We start from the raw sequence: 16,255 nt of genomic DNA on the forward strand, positions 1-16,255 counted from the left end.
ACTGGTTTACATACATGGACACAACATAATCTGACTGCTTCCCACCTGTGCACACCGTCATCAGTGTTTGTCGGGAGCGCATACCAGCAGGCAAACCCTGGAATTTAACCCTCATCTCTACGGGAAGTGTGTCACCTAAACACACTTTTTGCCTAATTTTAGTAAACTTTCCAATTACTCAATTAATTTCACATCATTTCAATATCTATATGCAAGAATCCTGGCCAATAGTTTTAAAAGGAAAACTGTCATAACAGTGTTGTACTGACACTTTACACGTTTCTCTCGACAATGCGGTGTGCAATGTGTAGAATATAACCAATTCTGTTACCAAGAGAGACGTCCGATCTATAATTGACTTTGATGTCAGCGTCATTGAACTAATTCAGACACAATGCCCTTCCTTTTATACAGAGGTATTGGTGGTCAGCTTTAACGACAACAAAGCAGTCACAGTGTGTGAAATGAAAACCAGCCATCTATACTGGTATAAACACTAAGGTTAAATTAATCTACAATACTTTCCCCCCCGATTTTCTACCCAATTGAATCATTGTCAATTATAAATGTCTACTGTGTGATCCTCATTATATACTCTTAAGGTGTGATCCACCAAGTCAATGCCAACGAACCAAGTTCTGTTGATCACTATCCCAGAATCACCAGATATTGCCCTCAAGAAAAGGGTGCAACTGGAGCACAAGGTGGAGGTGAAAGTACCATCCCCTATCAAGGCCAAACCAATGCCTTCTATTCACCGGACCGTACAGACCACCATCTGATACGGGTGGATTCACCAAACACTTCTATTCACCTGACCGTAAGGGTGCAATGCACATTCATTCAGGCTCCTTTTCCCTGCTAAACGGGACCACTGAATCCGGACTCTCTGCGCTGGTGGTGGCAAGTGTTCACCCCTAGCAGGAACACCAACCATCTGATGACATCTTGAAAGACATCGTTTTAACCATTACATTCACTTTCGCACACACAAAGAGATCTCAGGTTGGTGAACAGTGATAGTGAGCTGCACGTGTTCTGCTATGTTATGAGCACTTAGGAAGATATGCACGGCTGTGATGGAAGCACCCACTGGTTTATGGATATTGAAACATGAACTTAAAAAGGAAAACAAACGTAGCTGGTATAAAGTGTGAAAGCAAAGGCGATGTTCCTTCCTGTTAATCACCGTTAACCACATGAACCCGTGTCCCAATTCTGTCATGTTGTGATTTTATAGATTTGCCATTTTCACTGAATGTTTGCCCATTTATGACATGCCCAGAATAGGGACGCTAGACTCGAGCTATGGTTAAGAGCTCTTATTCAATGTTAGTTCACTTTGAATTCAGCCATAAGCATCGCTTTGAAGTGTTTAGAGACAACTGTCACTATTTTGTGACGTTGTCCTCGGGTTTAAACGGTTCTTAATGTCAGCAGTTCAGAGTTCAAGATGAAACAGTTTAGGCAGTCAGATAAAAGTATATCTACAACGATAATCACCATTACCTTGTCTCTATGAAAAGCAGCTCAGAGTACATATAATACTGATAGCAAGAGAACAAATGAACATGGGGGCGACCAGACAGCCGAGTGGGCTCAAACGCCTGACAGCAAGTTCCCGGGTTGATTCCTGGACATTTGCTGCATGTCACTCTCCTCCATGCTTCTTGTCTCTATAAAATGAAGGCTTAAAAATGTCTTAAAAAGCGTACAAATGAACGTCTGTAGTGTATTTCAGCATCAAGGATGCATTTTTCAAACACAGATCATGGCCGTCCTGCCACAAAAAAAAAAAAATAGCAGCCATCTCAGGCAAAAGTTTCACACCAAATCTGCTAGTCTGTGAAACAAAGTTATGGCTTTAGTGTTAAGACTCCATTTCCCACGATGCCCTCTGTCTCTGAACAAGTCCATTGACTGGTCTTCCCGAGCTCAACGGCTGCAGCGTCGTTCTCCCAGCTGGCTCTGTGGGATTTGATTGGCTGTGTCATGTCTACACACCTCGTGCTTAAAACAGAGAGCAAAAAGAGGAGAGCCGTGATTGGAGGAGCAAGGCATGTGGGCGGGGGGGTGGAGGTCAAAAGGCAACCAAAGGTTAGGATATGACATCATCACTGTCACCGTTAGGCTGTTGCCTAATTGAGACAGGGGGGAGGGGCTTCCCAAAAAACTCTGTGGAAGGCAGGAGGGGAAAAGAATGAGATACATGGAATTGGTAACATTGTATCTAAGAAAGGTTCAATTAAAAGACTTAGTAACACTGTCTATTGGGCTTATAATCCAGTTTGATCAATAACAGATCTTAGTGATTAAAGAAAAGTATCTCAATTTTTCTTCGATGAATCGAATAATTGAGTTATTTCTTTTTTCAATTAGTCATGCGTCATGCCTGCAGAATATTACTGTGTTTTTACGATAGTGTCCATAGTGTTCACACATTTAACATTATATTTAAGCTGATATAATGTTCACAAGGAGCGTATATTCTTTCTGGTCGAACCATGCAGACACAACAATGTCAAAGACACACGTAGGCTGAATGATGAAGATGGTGATGTAGACATGCTGCCGAGGGCTGAGTTAGATGCCTGTCACAGTCACACACACACACACACACACACACACACGACGGAGCATTGGTTAGAGGTGCGTTGGGGGTCGGGAGAGGGTTGGGGGTTAGGTTTAGGTGTGCTGCCCCGGGGGAGGTTAGGGTTAGGGTGAGGGTTTGAGGTAGGTTGTCGATCAGACCAACGCTCCGTCGGACCAAACACATGAACGGTACCCCACACACACACAGACACACACACACACACACGCTCAAACACATTGATGATAAGACAATGGTGTTAGTCTGTGAAGTTAATGGAAGGTCAGAACGCGTGCGCATGCCCAGAGCTGTCACGATTACAACATTTAAGTTGACAATGAATTGTCTATATATTATAATAATAATTGTGATTAGCGATTTAATTGTGTTTTGGGGATTGGAACTTTGGAACATAATATGAATCAGTTAATTAGTTTTGCATTTTAGGTTCTGTAATCAAAACTTGCACATGGCAGATATGCCAAATAACAACATACAAAGACATTTGACATATTTATACTGTACTAAAAAACATAAAAATAATGGAAATAGCTCATACAAGCTTAACGATTAATTATTATTATCTCAAATAATGGCGATTACACACACACACACACACACACACACACACACACACACACACGTGTCAGTGGGTCCTTCTTTAGCTGCAGTGTGCCACCACAGTGATCTAAAGAGAATGTTAAATTGAGAATGAAAAGTAGCACAATCCAGGTCAAAGGGCAACATGCAGTTACAATTATTTCATGCAAAGATAAAACATGAAACAACAGAGCCACAAATGAGGAACTCTGCAGAGAATCACAGATTATGTCCAGCTAGAGTAAACGCTGACACACTTCATATAGTGTTAGTAAAGTTGATAGTTAGTAGATCATTCACCATTATCAGCCATTTTGATCACCACGTGTCATGATATGGTCATTGCTGCCTAATTATAGATCCCACCACTGCTATGGGAAGAAGCAAAGTGATTGGCCCTCCAAAACATGATTAAATAAATAAATGATTGGGCATGTTTAGGTTTAGGCATGAGGTAAACTACCTCGTCAGACATTAACTTCCATCATTAACCTAGACTTAACCATCACTAAATGTAACTGACATCTCAAACCACATTTAATCAGAAACTCAAGGTTGGGCTAAAGATCTGAGAGCGACTTCCATTTCTGCCCGTTACCGTTACTCTGGTGGGATCCATAACAACGCGTCAACGCCCCCTGACCAGGTTAGTTAGTTAGTTATTCTTGTTAGAGGGAGTGGTCATGCAAGGGGAGGCGGGCGGGCGGGCTCCGACACAGCTGAAAGACTTGGGAACAGATTTACCAGAATGTCTCAAGTCCCCGAGAGGCTCCAGTTTAGGAAGCCTAGAAACCTTGGGTGTGGCCCATCCGACTAAAATGAAAGATAAAGATGATCAAAGTACGAATGGTGTGATTATTGATAAAAGTGGCTAATTATCATCAATGGTGCTATGCTATTTTAACACCCACAGCCCGCCAGGATTAATTAATCTATTTATACATTTACATTTTGTTCAGTTACCAATAACTCTTCACTCACTCTCCGCCTCTGCTGGATCTCGTTAAATCCATCGTGTCTTTGTATTTAACATTTAAGGACAATATGGAATATTACCTTTCAGTTCAAAAACATAATATCATTTTGAATTCACGGTGCTCACTCTTTAAAACAACTTGAACCCCAGCATTCCTATTCTGGGGGGGAACCTTCACCAAAAAAGAAATACAAGCTCACAACACAACGTCTGGTAGATCTGCTATTTTTGGTGAAGAGAGTTGGAGTGCTCTGTACACAATGCACAGTGTAATTCAGGTCCTTCAAGTATAAAGGGTTCAAGTGTTTAAATGTGACTCTCTGCCTCGCTCTTTTGTGACTAAAGAAGCTATGCAGCCTGCCCTGCATGGATTAAAGTAAAATGAAATCTCACAACTGAAAGATGCTGCTAGGCCTAGTCCTAATTAATATGCAATTTGTGAAACAGCGTGACATTAGTCACCACACGCTAGCGCCGTGTGGCCTACACACTTAACACAATGTGTAAACACGCAGGTTGAGGTATAGGTTGTCGGTCTAATGACTGTCGGACCAATAGGGTTTGAGGTATAGGTTGTCGGTCTAATGACTGTCGGACCAATAGGGTTTGAGGTATAGGTTGTCGGTCTAATGACTGTCAGACCAATAGGGTTTGAGGTATAGGTTGTTGGTCTAATGACTGTCGGACCAATAGGGTTTGAGGTATAGGTTGTCGGTCTAATGACTGTCGGACCAATAGGGTTTGAGGTATAGGTTGTCGGTCTAATGACTGTCGGACCAATAGGGTTTGAGGTATAGGTTGTCGGTCTAATGACTGTCAGACCAATAGGGTTAGAGGTATAGGTTGTCGGTCTAATGACTGTCGGACCAATAGGGTTTGAGGTATAGGTTGTCGGTCTAATGACTGTCAGACCAATAGGGTTTGAGGTATAGGTTGTCGGTCTAATGACTGTCGGACCAAAAGGTTTGAGGTATAGGTTGTCGGTCTAATGACTGTCAGACCAATAGGGTTTGAGGTAGGTTGTCGGCCTAATGACTGTCAGACCAATAGGGTTTGAGGTATAGGTTGTCGGTCTAATGACTGTCGGACCAAAAGGTTTGAGGTATAGGTTGTCGGTCTAATGACTGTCAGACCAATAGGGTTTGAGGTAGGTTGTCGGCCTAATGACTGTCAGACCAATAGGGTTTGAGGTAGGTTGTCGACCTAATGACTGACAGACCAATAGGGTTTGAGGTATAGGTTGTCGGTCTAATGACTGACAGACCAATAGGGTTTGAGGTAGGTTGTCGGTCTAATGACTGTCAGACCAATAATAGCGTCGGAAATAAAGCCTGTACCCGTGTTGTACACTTTGTACTTTGTAGATAGCCTGTTGTGGGTGCAGGAAATACTTCTGTAGAAGACATGTTGACTTCTATGGAGCCAAAATGACTGAAACTTTACTCCATCCAGCCGGGCCTCTGACCTGGTGGGGGTGGGGGGGTGGAGGGGTGGTGGTCTCTTAGCCCTGGTCCAATGCTTACAGCGAGTGTCTCTCTCTGACGCCTTGTGGAAGTACCTTCCACAGCCCTCTGGTCATATTTCCACTCCCGTGAGCTGTTTTTCTAATACCAGCAAATAAACAAAACGACGTAACCACTCACCGAAATAAAGCCTGCTAGACCTTGGTAAAAGTCTATTCTCGAACCTGGGAAGCGTCTCAGGTCCCCAGTTTCTCTCTAAAATGCACTTTGTGTCATTTTAATAACGCAATGTACCCTGAATTTACCGGGCAGAGTCATTTCTTCTACTATGGCATTTCCGGGTTTTACCAGCGCCGATCTGGCTGGATTCATTTTTTTTAATGATTAAAACTGACACATTAATGCCCAGTTGATACCCAGTGGATATCAGTGGCGTGCACAGACATTTAGAGGGGCAGGTGGTGCTCAAGTGAAAAAAAGGGCACCTTGTGCAGCGCATTTTCGGGCGGGAACCCATTTTGGTGCTTTAGCTATTGAAAATAGCAGATCTACAAGCTCGTAGCGCGCCACCGAGTGGCGCGCTACGAGCTTGTAGGGGGGGGGGGAGGTGGGGGGGCGTTTCCAAGAACCCGAATCCGAGGATAAAACCCTTTCAGCGTGGGAGAGAGGACGCGATAGCAGCGTGATGACAAAGCACAGTGACCTTGGCTCGCAGGGAGTCACTCACTACTACCTCCTGGCAACAGATCAGCTTCCTGTATCGATTCTCATTTCCGTGCCCACGTTTATTTGGGTTTCTGCCCTGTGGTCTTTATCCCATTCTGAACGGGAACCCATTTCGGTGTCGGCATCACGTTATGCTTTTTGCTATTGAAAAATAGCAGATCTACAAGCTCATAGCGCGCCACCGAGTGGCGCGCTACGAGCTTGTAGGTCTGCTATTTTTTGAAAAATCGAAGAGCGACTGACATTTTTTAGAATCTGATCTCAGGTCAGAATGGGTTAATCAGACGTGTGTGTCCAGTGGAAACCTGGTATGAATCTGATCTCAGGTCAGAATGGGTTATAGTTAGACGTGCATGGTCTCTTTTTCCAAGGTCAGCCGAGGGGAAGAGGAAATTAAATCAGTGTTTTGTCTCCGTCAGTTTCATAATATGGAAAATGGTCTCGATGTCGGACAGAAAACACTCTGACGTTCCTCGCTCATTCTTATCCCTGGATGGATGCACTTCTCCTGGTTCTGGAAGCTCTGGAATGTCCAGCCTGAGGTGGGAAAACACAACAGGCTGGCATGCAGAATCAATATGATGATTCATTCAAGTCTTTATCCCATTTTTAGGCCCTGACATGGAAATTTAAATCATGTGACAGTTAACTGTAGAAATAACCTGTTTCTATGTCGGTGGTGCTCAATATTTCATGCAGAACCCCAAAGATTATCATCTGTATTTGGCCGCCGACCGCCATCTGAAATTATGTTGTTCCAGGGAACCCCATGAAGCAAAGATTTGAGTTAAAAAGTATGCTCTGAAAGAATATATATTCAAAGACTTGCGACACATTTTCATGATTTTTCCAAAGTAGCAGTCCTACAGGCTCATAGCCTGGACGTAACGTATAGGACTACAAAATGACCCGGACGTCATTTAGGACTACAAAATGACCCGGACGTAACGTAGGACTACGAAATGACCCGGACGTATAACGTAGGACTACAAAATGACGTCGGACTTAAATACAGAATAGGCATGTTATATCGCTTCACGTTTGAAAGGCCCTTCATACAGAATGTGTGGCCGTATAAAAAAGCAGATCTACAAGCTCACATGAACTTGTACAGTATATGGGGCTGAAGTGGTTACTGTATATTTTGTATATTTTGTAACAAAATAATTCCCTGAGCTTCAGAGACGGGAACAACGCGTCCACGCCGTGAATACAAAGAAAGTAAACAACGGTATTTGATCTCCAGGCTTCAGGGTAATGTTGCCCTACTAGTACAGTAGTAGTACTGTACCTGATCAATACCATGGATCTACTAGTACAGTAGTAGTACTGTACCTGATCAATACCATGGATCTGGCTTTAGCTCTGCTTCAGCGGATTCTATACGTTATTGCACTGGTATAGGCTACCGAGAAACAGAGGTGTGTGTGTGTGTGTGTGTGTGTGTGTGCGTGTGCGTGTGCGTGTGCGTGTGTGTGTGTGTGTGTGTGTGTGTGTGTGTGTGGACAGTACTGGGGATCATCGCTGCATACTGCAGGTCCATCTCTAGCTATCTAATCAAAACCTATAGGGTCTGATAAACGGCCCCGACGCGCGCGCGCACACACACACACACACACACACACACACACACACACACACACACCCTGCCTCCAATCATAACTCAACACACACGGCGAGCATAACTCATCATAACTCATCATAACTCCAACTAGATTGACTCGCCTTGTTGTCGTGGCGAAGGGGGGGGGGGGGGGGGGGGGGGCGGGGGGCTGACTGACTTACCTCTGACCTACTTCTACTCTGAGGCATTGGCAACAACAACAACAGACAACCAAGACATGTCACCCATCCTCCACCTCAGAGAGAGAGAGAGAGAGAGAGAGAGAGAGAGAGAGAGAGAGAGAGCAAGGATCATTCTGTTATCAGGGAATGTTTGTCTGACCACATGATGAACAGTATGTGGTCAAAGAACCTGGACAAACAAGAGAGCAGCATGTGGTTCCCAAACCTTTATACGTGACCCAAAAGAGACGTTTGATCGTCTTAACTGTTCCCCCCCCGTGACCCAAACTATAATATAATGAAAACTAGATGAAGTGACACTCGGGACACAACACAGGTCTCCACCATTCAGGGCAGGTCAGGTTGTTGCCTCCTGGTTGGTGGCGCTATAATAAAAAGGGTGCCATTTCTTCTTACGCCTTGAATGGCAGTTTGGATGATTTGAGGCATTTTTGTTCCAAAAATGTGTTTTGCAAAGATCCACCTGTTGGTGGCACTATAACAGGGCCCATGTGAAAAGGGCACGTGGGATATATGTATACCTCAGCCTATAGTAGGAAAGTCTGTGAAAGATTTCACGTAAAGTGCACGCTGCGTTCACGATTTGAGGCTTTGTGTTGAAAACGGGCCGATCCTGCAAACTTTGAAAGCCACTGTTGGCCAATTATGGATGGAATATGAAATATCGGACAGATCCGTCTTGAACACATGATATATATAAGATACTGTGTAACGATGTGCAGGATTTTTGGACGGAATCTGGAGGATTAATAATATAAAAAAAAATGTTTTTGAAAAGTCAGCCTCCTGGTGGCACTATAACAGGCCGTTCTGGAAAGTTTGGGGCAGAGGTTCATCGTTGACATCCAGGGAGTGTGCGTGCAAAAAAATTGGGCTATATGCAGCCAACACTTCCACGTTCAGCTTCCTTGGTCTCAATTATTTCCCTCCAGGGAGCAACATGGAGTCCACCGTACGGTCTTCTGTCCTTCCAGGGAGCAACATGGAGTCCACCGTGCGGTCTTCTGTCCTTCCAGGGAGTAACATGGAGTCCACCGTACGGTCTTCTGTCCTTCCAGGGAGCAACATGGAGTCCACCGTGCGGTCTTCGCTTCCTGTCCTCATTTAATAGTCCTTGCTTGTCAGCCTCCAGCAACCACGCCAATACTACGGCTGAGTGTGTTTAGCTGTCAGTGTTAATATGGGTGAACTTCAGACCTGGAAATGTAGGGGTGGGTGGCCTTTCTGTTGTGTTTTCTCTAGTTCATACGAGACCTGGGCCTGGGGTGACCAACCAACCAACACACTGATTAGGGATGTCAGTAACGGATAGTTTCCCAACCGGTTAGCCGACAGGATTAACCGGGTCATTAACGGATAGTGGTTGATTTTTTTCTTTTTTTTAATAGGCTACCCCAAATGTAATATGCATGTATAGGCTACATAATTAAAGTTGGTAGACGAATGGTATACATTTATTTATGCTCCTTTTTTAAAAGACAAACAAAAAAGCAACATTTAACAATATAAATAAATTGTTGTAGGCTTAATCATCAATAAACAATGCATCGCATCTGCATGATGCATGCATATGCGCGTCTACAGTACAGAGGTCCGCCAGTTCTAGTCCAAAACATAAATAAATCCAGTCCAGATCTGAGCTCCCTATAAAGCCACTGGACGCATGGGCTAAGCCTTTTTTTTTATTATTAAGGAAGATCAGCAAGCATGTCACCGTGTTCTGTTTGTTGACTTTTCGCTGACGAGAAATCCCTCAAACATCGATAGCACATGGCTAACTTGATAGCCGTAAGCCGTGCCAGTGCCCAGTGTGAGACGGATAGGAGGAGGAAGCGGCAGCGGCTGTAAACGTTCTCCGTCCAGGCCAAATGGCCAATAATGGAATTAATAATGCCAAGTAGGTCTCTGCATTTATACGGTCGACATGTGTTCATCTCGTCTCGCTGTCACTCGCTTACATTTCGACTACCGCAAGTCCGCAAAGCTACCCTTGTAGCCAACTAGCCAGAAGTACAACAGAGAACTTTGGGATATTGAGGGGGCAGAAAACCGAGCCAGAGCGCTGTTCATGCAGCCTGGAGTGTGACAATTAAGCTGGGCGGTGCAAATAAGAACAATTTTAGGCATGTGTGCAACATGACAACTGTTTTAAAGTATTGTACAGTGACAAGTACAGTCTCTGTAATGTTTATGTTGTACTATTACTAAAAACGATCTAAAATAAAGGGATTTAAGATCAGAACACGTATTTATTATTATGCAAATTAACCGTTAAAGCTGATAAAAATATCCGGATGTTTCTTAACGGTCGGCTAACCGGTTAACCGGTTAACCCCTGACATCCCTAACACTGATGCACTATTCCATAGTAAATGTGTCCTGCGGTCGCAACTAGTATGTTAGAATAACATGTGCTTCGTTGTGTTTAAGGTAAAGCATACGTTTTCTTTTGATTAGGAGTTGATGTTCAGGTGCCCACCCTGAGGTAACTTAACCATGTATGCCTATAGGTCACTTTCTTAATGAACGATTTTTAACTGCTTGTTGACTGATTGTGTTTGTGGACCGGAAAGGAGCTGGGAGTCCATTTTATGGTTATTGCGACTTACGTAGGCTCCCCTAGTCCGGGTCCGACTTACGTAGGCTCCCCTAGTCCGGGTCCGACTTACGTAGGCTCCCCTAGTCCGGGTCCGACTTACGTAGGCTCCCCTAGTCCGGGTCCGACTTACGTAGGCTCCCCTAGTCCGGGTCGTAACACACGTACAGTACGTCACGTCCATTTTTAGTTGCAATCTATCTGTTGTGATCTTTATGCATAAAATCACACATCGATCCGTGCTGCACGTTCCCTTTTACGTAAAACACAATCAGTCAAAACACAACGCCGACACGACACAATCAATCAATCAATCAATCAATCGCATCCACACAATATCGCTCAGTGAATCGATCAACAAATGGCCTCTTATTAACAACTATTTTGACATTATTATGTACGTTATCCCATTGTTGTTGTTACTGTGAGGGAATTGACTAGAAGTTGCAGTGACGCATTGCTTAGCGTAGTGACGCATTGCTTAGCGTGTTGCAGTGACGCATTGCAGTGACGCATTGCTTAGCGTGCGCAGTGACGCATTGCTTAGCGTGTTGCAGTGACTCATTGCTTAGCGTGTTGCAGTGACGCATTGCTTAGCGTGTTGCAGTGACTCATTGCTTAGCGTGTTGCAGTGACGCATTGCTTAGCGTGTTGCAGTGACGCATTGCTTAGCGTGTTGCAGTGACTCATTGCTTAGCGTGTTGCAGTGACGCATTGCTTAGCGTGTTGCAGTGACTCATTGCTTAGCGTGTTGCAGTGACTCATTGCTTAGCGTGTTGCAGTGACGCATTGCTTAGCGTGTTGCAGTGACTCATTGCTTAGCGTGTTGCAGTGACGCATTGCTTAGCGTGTTGCAGTGACTCATTGCTTAGCGTGTTGCAGTGACGCATTGCTTAGCGTGTTGCAGTGACGCATTGCTTAGCGTGTTGCAGTGACTCATTGCTTAGCGTGTTGCAGTGACGCATTGCTTAGCGTGTTGCAGTGACGCATTGCTTAGCGTGTTGCAGTGACGCATTGCTTAGCGTGCGCGTTGACGCATTGCTTAGCGTGTTGCAGTGACGCATTGCTTAGCGTGTTGCAGTGACGCATTGCTTAGCGTGTTGCAGTGACGCATTGCTTAGCGTGTTGCAGTGACGCATTGCTTAGCGTGTTGCAGTGACGCATTGCTTAGCGTGCGCGTTGACGCATTGCTTAGCGTGCGCGGCACAAAAGCAAAATGCTGTTGCTTCGATAATTAAAGGAGAATTCCATACTAAAAGGCTTTCTTACCTTTCTTTGTATTTGTTACGTCCCCACCAAAGAGGTCCAGGTGTTTCTTTGTAGTTGTTACGTCCCCACCAAAGAGGTCCAGGTGTTTCTTTGTAGTTGTTACGTCCCCACCAAAGAGGTCCAGGTGTTATTTTGTGCAAAAGCTCCTTATTGGCTATTTCCCCTACCATAAGCCCTAAATGAATTGCATTGAATTGAATGGGAATTGAATGGGGCTATGGGGTGTTGTGCTAATTCGCTTATTTCCATCGCTCAAAATTATAATTTCTTTGTATATATATCCTCTCTTCATAATGTAAATAATATCCCAAGCGGGCACACTTTACTACTTCTTTCGATAGAAATAAGCGAATTAGCATAACACCCCATAGCCCCATTCAATGCAATGCAATTCATTGAGGGCTTATGGTAGGGGAAATAGCCAATAAGGAGCTTTTGCACAAAAAACCACCTGGACCTCTTTGGTGGGGACGTAACAACTACAAAGAAAGGTAAGAAAGATAAGAAAGCATTCTAGCATGGAATTATCCTTTAACAAGGAGGTACCTTCCATGCCCGTCCCCCAAGAGATGTTTAGCTGTACTAAACCATAGACGACCATACCCCGCATGCATACTTCAAGCCTCTGCATTTGTGACCACAAGTACCCTACTCCTTCATTCAATAAACCATCTTAAAGGGTTCCTATGTCTGATGCTTGGTCTTTCCTAGTGAAATGGAGTTGGAACAACTAAGGTTCGGGAGGTTTGGCCAAGCAGAAGACAACCCACCTGCCTGCCATCTCCACCCTTGCCAACCAAACTCCACCCTTGCCAACCATGCAAACCACTCACCCACCTCCAACTAACCTGGCCACTCCTACCTCACCCATAACCGTGGGTACTTAAACCCAAGTGTCAAAAATGCCTTGTGCCAGTTTCTTGTAACCCACCCTCCCTCCCTTTCTCCTTAATCTGCAGGTTCCAGAGGGGGTTCTACTATACCACTCAGGCTCACGCCTCGACCCCTAAGCCAAAGTATCTGGGTCCGCCCCCTCGAACCTCTGGTCACACCATGTATTCATGCCCTGGCCGTCTACCCCACGCGTCCCATGCCTCGCATGCGACGCGTTCTAGGCGACCACGCAGGCTTCACAATGTATTCTAAGCCATGGCCGTTTATGATGCGCATTCCATGCCGCGCATGCGGCGCATCCATAAATGACCATGCTGCTCCACTATGTATTCCACGCCCTGGCCGTCTACCCCACGCGTCCCATGCCTCGCATGCGACGCGTTCTAGGCGACCACGCAGGCTTCACAATGTATCCTAAGCCTTGGCCGTTTATGATGCGCTTCCATGCTGCGCATGCGGCGCATCTATAGACGACCATGCTGCTTCACCATGTATTCCATGCCTGGCCATCCCTCGCGTCCCGTGCTTCGCATGCGACGCGTCCATGGGAGACCATGCAGGCTCCACCATGTATTTTAAGCCTTGGCCGTTTATGATGCGCTTCCATGCTGCGCATGCGGCGCATCTATAGACGACCATGCTGCTTCACCATGTATTCCATGACATGGCCGTTTATGCTGCGCACTCCATGCTGCGCATGCGGCGCACCATAGACGACCATACCCCGCATGCATACTTCAAGCCTCTGCATTTGTGACCACAAGTACCCTACTCCTTCATTCAATAAACCATCTTAAAGGGTTCCTATGTCTGATGCTTGGTCTTTCCTAGTGAAATGGGTCTGAGAGGCTAAATGTCATCACATGGTGGTTCCGTGGCTCAAATGGGTCTGAGAGGCTAAATGTCATCACATGGTGGTTCCGTGGCTCAAATGGGTCTGAGAGGCTAAATGTCATCACATGGTGGTTCCGTGGCTCAAATGGGTCTGAGAGGCTAAATGTCATCACATGGTGGTTCCGTGGCTCAAATGGGTCTGAGAGGCTAAATGTCATCACATGGTGGTTCCGTGGCTCAAATGGGCCTCGATATGAAAAATGTTGAAAACCACTGATCTAGACTATAAAATATGTCAATCAATCAAACAATGAGTCTAATCTAGAGTGCTGATTTCACCACGGCTTACACAGTAGGTCATGAGACAGTGTGTGTGTGTGCGGTGTCACCTGCACCTTTGACCCCGTCCTTGTGCTGTCCTTCGTTTGCGAGCCCCATGTGCCACAAAAAACAGGCACAAACATTCCTTTGTCCCGGTCTCTATTCATACACTGAATGCTGCTGTGGGTAGATCGAGGATATAACCTTATGATGAGCACTTTCACTTTTTACTTTTTACTGTATTATCTCGTGCCTATGTCTATGCACACGCACTTTTATGACCTATCGCATAGCACTTTAAACGCCTGCACTTTAACGGTTGTGTGCGCCTCTGTACTCTGGTATCTGCTATGTGAACTGTTTGTTTGTTTGTACTGTTTAATGTACTGTCTATGCTGCAACCCAATTTGCCCTTCGGGGACACTAAATAAACTTGAACCTTGAACCTTGACTCCTAATGCAGTCAGTCTCTCTCTCTCTGCTCTTCCAGGTTGACGTGCGGACAGGCTGATCGACAGGCTAATTGACAGGCTGTGCAGAGATGCGTGTGTTAACAGCGTTGGCTCTTCTCTTCACATCATGGCTGCTCTCTCTGAACTCACTGAAGGCTGAAGGTAAGGAATAAAGAACTACTCACATGTTTAATCACGTTCATTTTTCATTTATTTGTATTTTTATTTGAGGTTTCATGACCTCAATGACACCCCAAAAAAAAACCTGAACTTTGAACATTCAGTGGATTTTCTGTGGCCAAGGAGTTCTTTCTGTGTCTGTGAAGCCTCTTGAGCTGCAATGAAAAGAGGCAAAACAGTGAAAACAGTGACATCTACAAAATCCCATATTGACATATATGGGATTTTCTGACTGTGACATCACAGTTAGCAGGAAAATCTGAGCACTTGTCGGAGCCAGAAAACCCCAGACCACAGAAAATCTACCCCCTTTTGGTGTTAGCATTATGTTATGCTTTAGCTATTTAAAAATAGCAGATCTACAAGCTCATAGCGCGCCACCGAGTGGCGTGGCGCGCTACGAGCTTGTAGGTCTGCTATTTTTGAAAAATCGTTATGACATAGCTTTTTCAGAAAACTGTCAGGATGTAGAAGACATTTTTTTTTATCTGATCTCAGGTCAGAATGGGTTAAATTTGAAAACTCTATCAAATCTACGAGCTTGTAGGTCTGCTATTTTTGAAAAATCGAAGAACCACTGACATAGAAACGCAGCTTTTTCAGAAAACTGTCAGGATGCAGAAGACATTTTTAGAATCTGATCTCAGGTCAGAATGGGTTAAAAGTTCAGGTTTTATGGGTGCAACTGAGCTCAGAAAACCGTCATAATGTAGACGAGCAAGTCGGCTCTCGTCCTATACACACATTACGTTAAATTCCCATCCACAATGAATGGAGAATGTATGTCATATGTGTCAAGAGCGCCCCTCACTTCACACAGGTGTGATTTGTTTTAGAAAGAATCCAAATCTACAAAGTATAACTACAAATAAATGTAGTGCAGTAAAAGTGCAATATTTAGATCTGAGATGCAGTGGAGTAGAAGTAAAAGTATTGGAAAGTAAACTACAAACACCTTAAAATTGTACTTAAGCACAGTACTTAAGTAAATGTACTTTACACCACTGTGAAGAAATCATTCTTTTATTTACTATTTAATTTGAGTTTTTTCGCTGTTTGTTCAGTGTCCTGTTTTAGAATGATGTCATGATGTGTTAAGGGTAGGGCTATTTGAAAATAGCAGATCTACAAGCTCACCATGTGTCACAATGTGAGGCCTTGTGAGCATTGTAGATCGGCTTTTTTCAAAAGATTGCATTTTGTCATTTTGTCTTGTTGTTCTACCATAGCACAACGTTGGTTCAACTTTGACCTCTCTGTCACATGATGTTTGTGCTGCTTCTGTCTGTCTGTCTGTCTGTCTGTCTGTCTGTCTGTCTGTCTGTCTGTCTGTCTGTCTGTCTGTCTGTCTGTCTGTCTGTCTGTCTGTCTGTCGTGTGGACTGTATGGATTGGATAGATGATCAGATGATAATATATAATCTTTATTCCTTGGATAAATCCCTGTTCTGAGTCTTCTGACTCCTGTTTGATTGATTGATTGATTGAGATATTTATTAACAGTTTGCAGAATTACAGTAGGCTACATTTCAAGCACAAACTCAATACA

General features: G+C 44.4%; 2 protein-coding genes across 3 annotated transcripts in view; one reads left to right on the forward strand and one right to left on the reverse strand.

Annotated features, from left to right (window-relative positions):
* Positions 1 to 23: 23 nt before the first annotated feature.
* Positions 24 to 16,255, reverse strand: part of arl13b (ADP-ribosylation factor-like 13b) — an 81,507-nt gene continuing 65,275 nt past the window's right edge. Inside the window, exon 11 of one of the 2 annotated variants that reach the window (XR_013963692.1) lies at positions 24 to 814. Coding sequence is in view for 1 of the 2 variants with exons in the window: in XM_080758380.1 (XP_080614506.1) it covers positions 1,997 to 2,010 (14 nt within the window). In the remaining variant the exon portion in view is untranslated. Of the gene's footprint in view, positions 815 to 1,941; positions 2,011 to 16,255 lie in introns of those variants that run through there. The other variant, XM_080758380.1, reaches the window with a different exon arrangement.
* The window catches only part of LOC308311414 (plasminogen-like), a gene marked incomplete at its 3' end in the record, with an annotated part of 17,585 nt that continues 15,934 nt past the window's right edge, over positions 14,605 to 16,255 (forward strand). Inside the window, exon 1 of the mRNA XM_080758101.1 lies at positions 14,605 to 14,689. Within this exon, the coding sequence (XP_080614227.1) occupies positions 14,617 to 14,689 (73 nt within the window). The 5' untranslated portion in view covers positions 14,605 to 14,616. The remainder of the gene's footprint in view (positions 14,690 to 16,255) is intronic.

Source organism: Protomyctophum bolini (genome assembly GCF_963924005.1).
Source record: "Protomyctophum bolini genome assembly, chromosome: 24".
NCBI classification, from domain to species: domain Eukaryota; kingdom Metazoa; phylum Chordata; class Actinopteri; order Myctophiformes; family Myctophidae; genus Protomyctophum; species Protomyctophum bolini.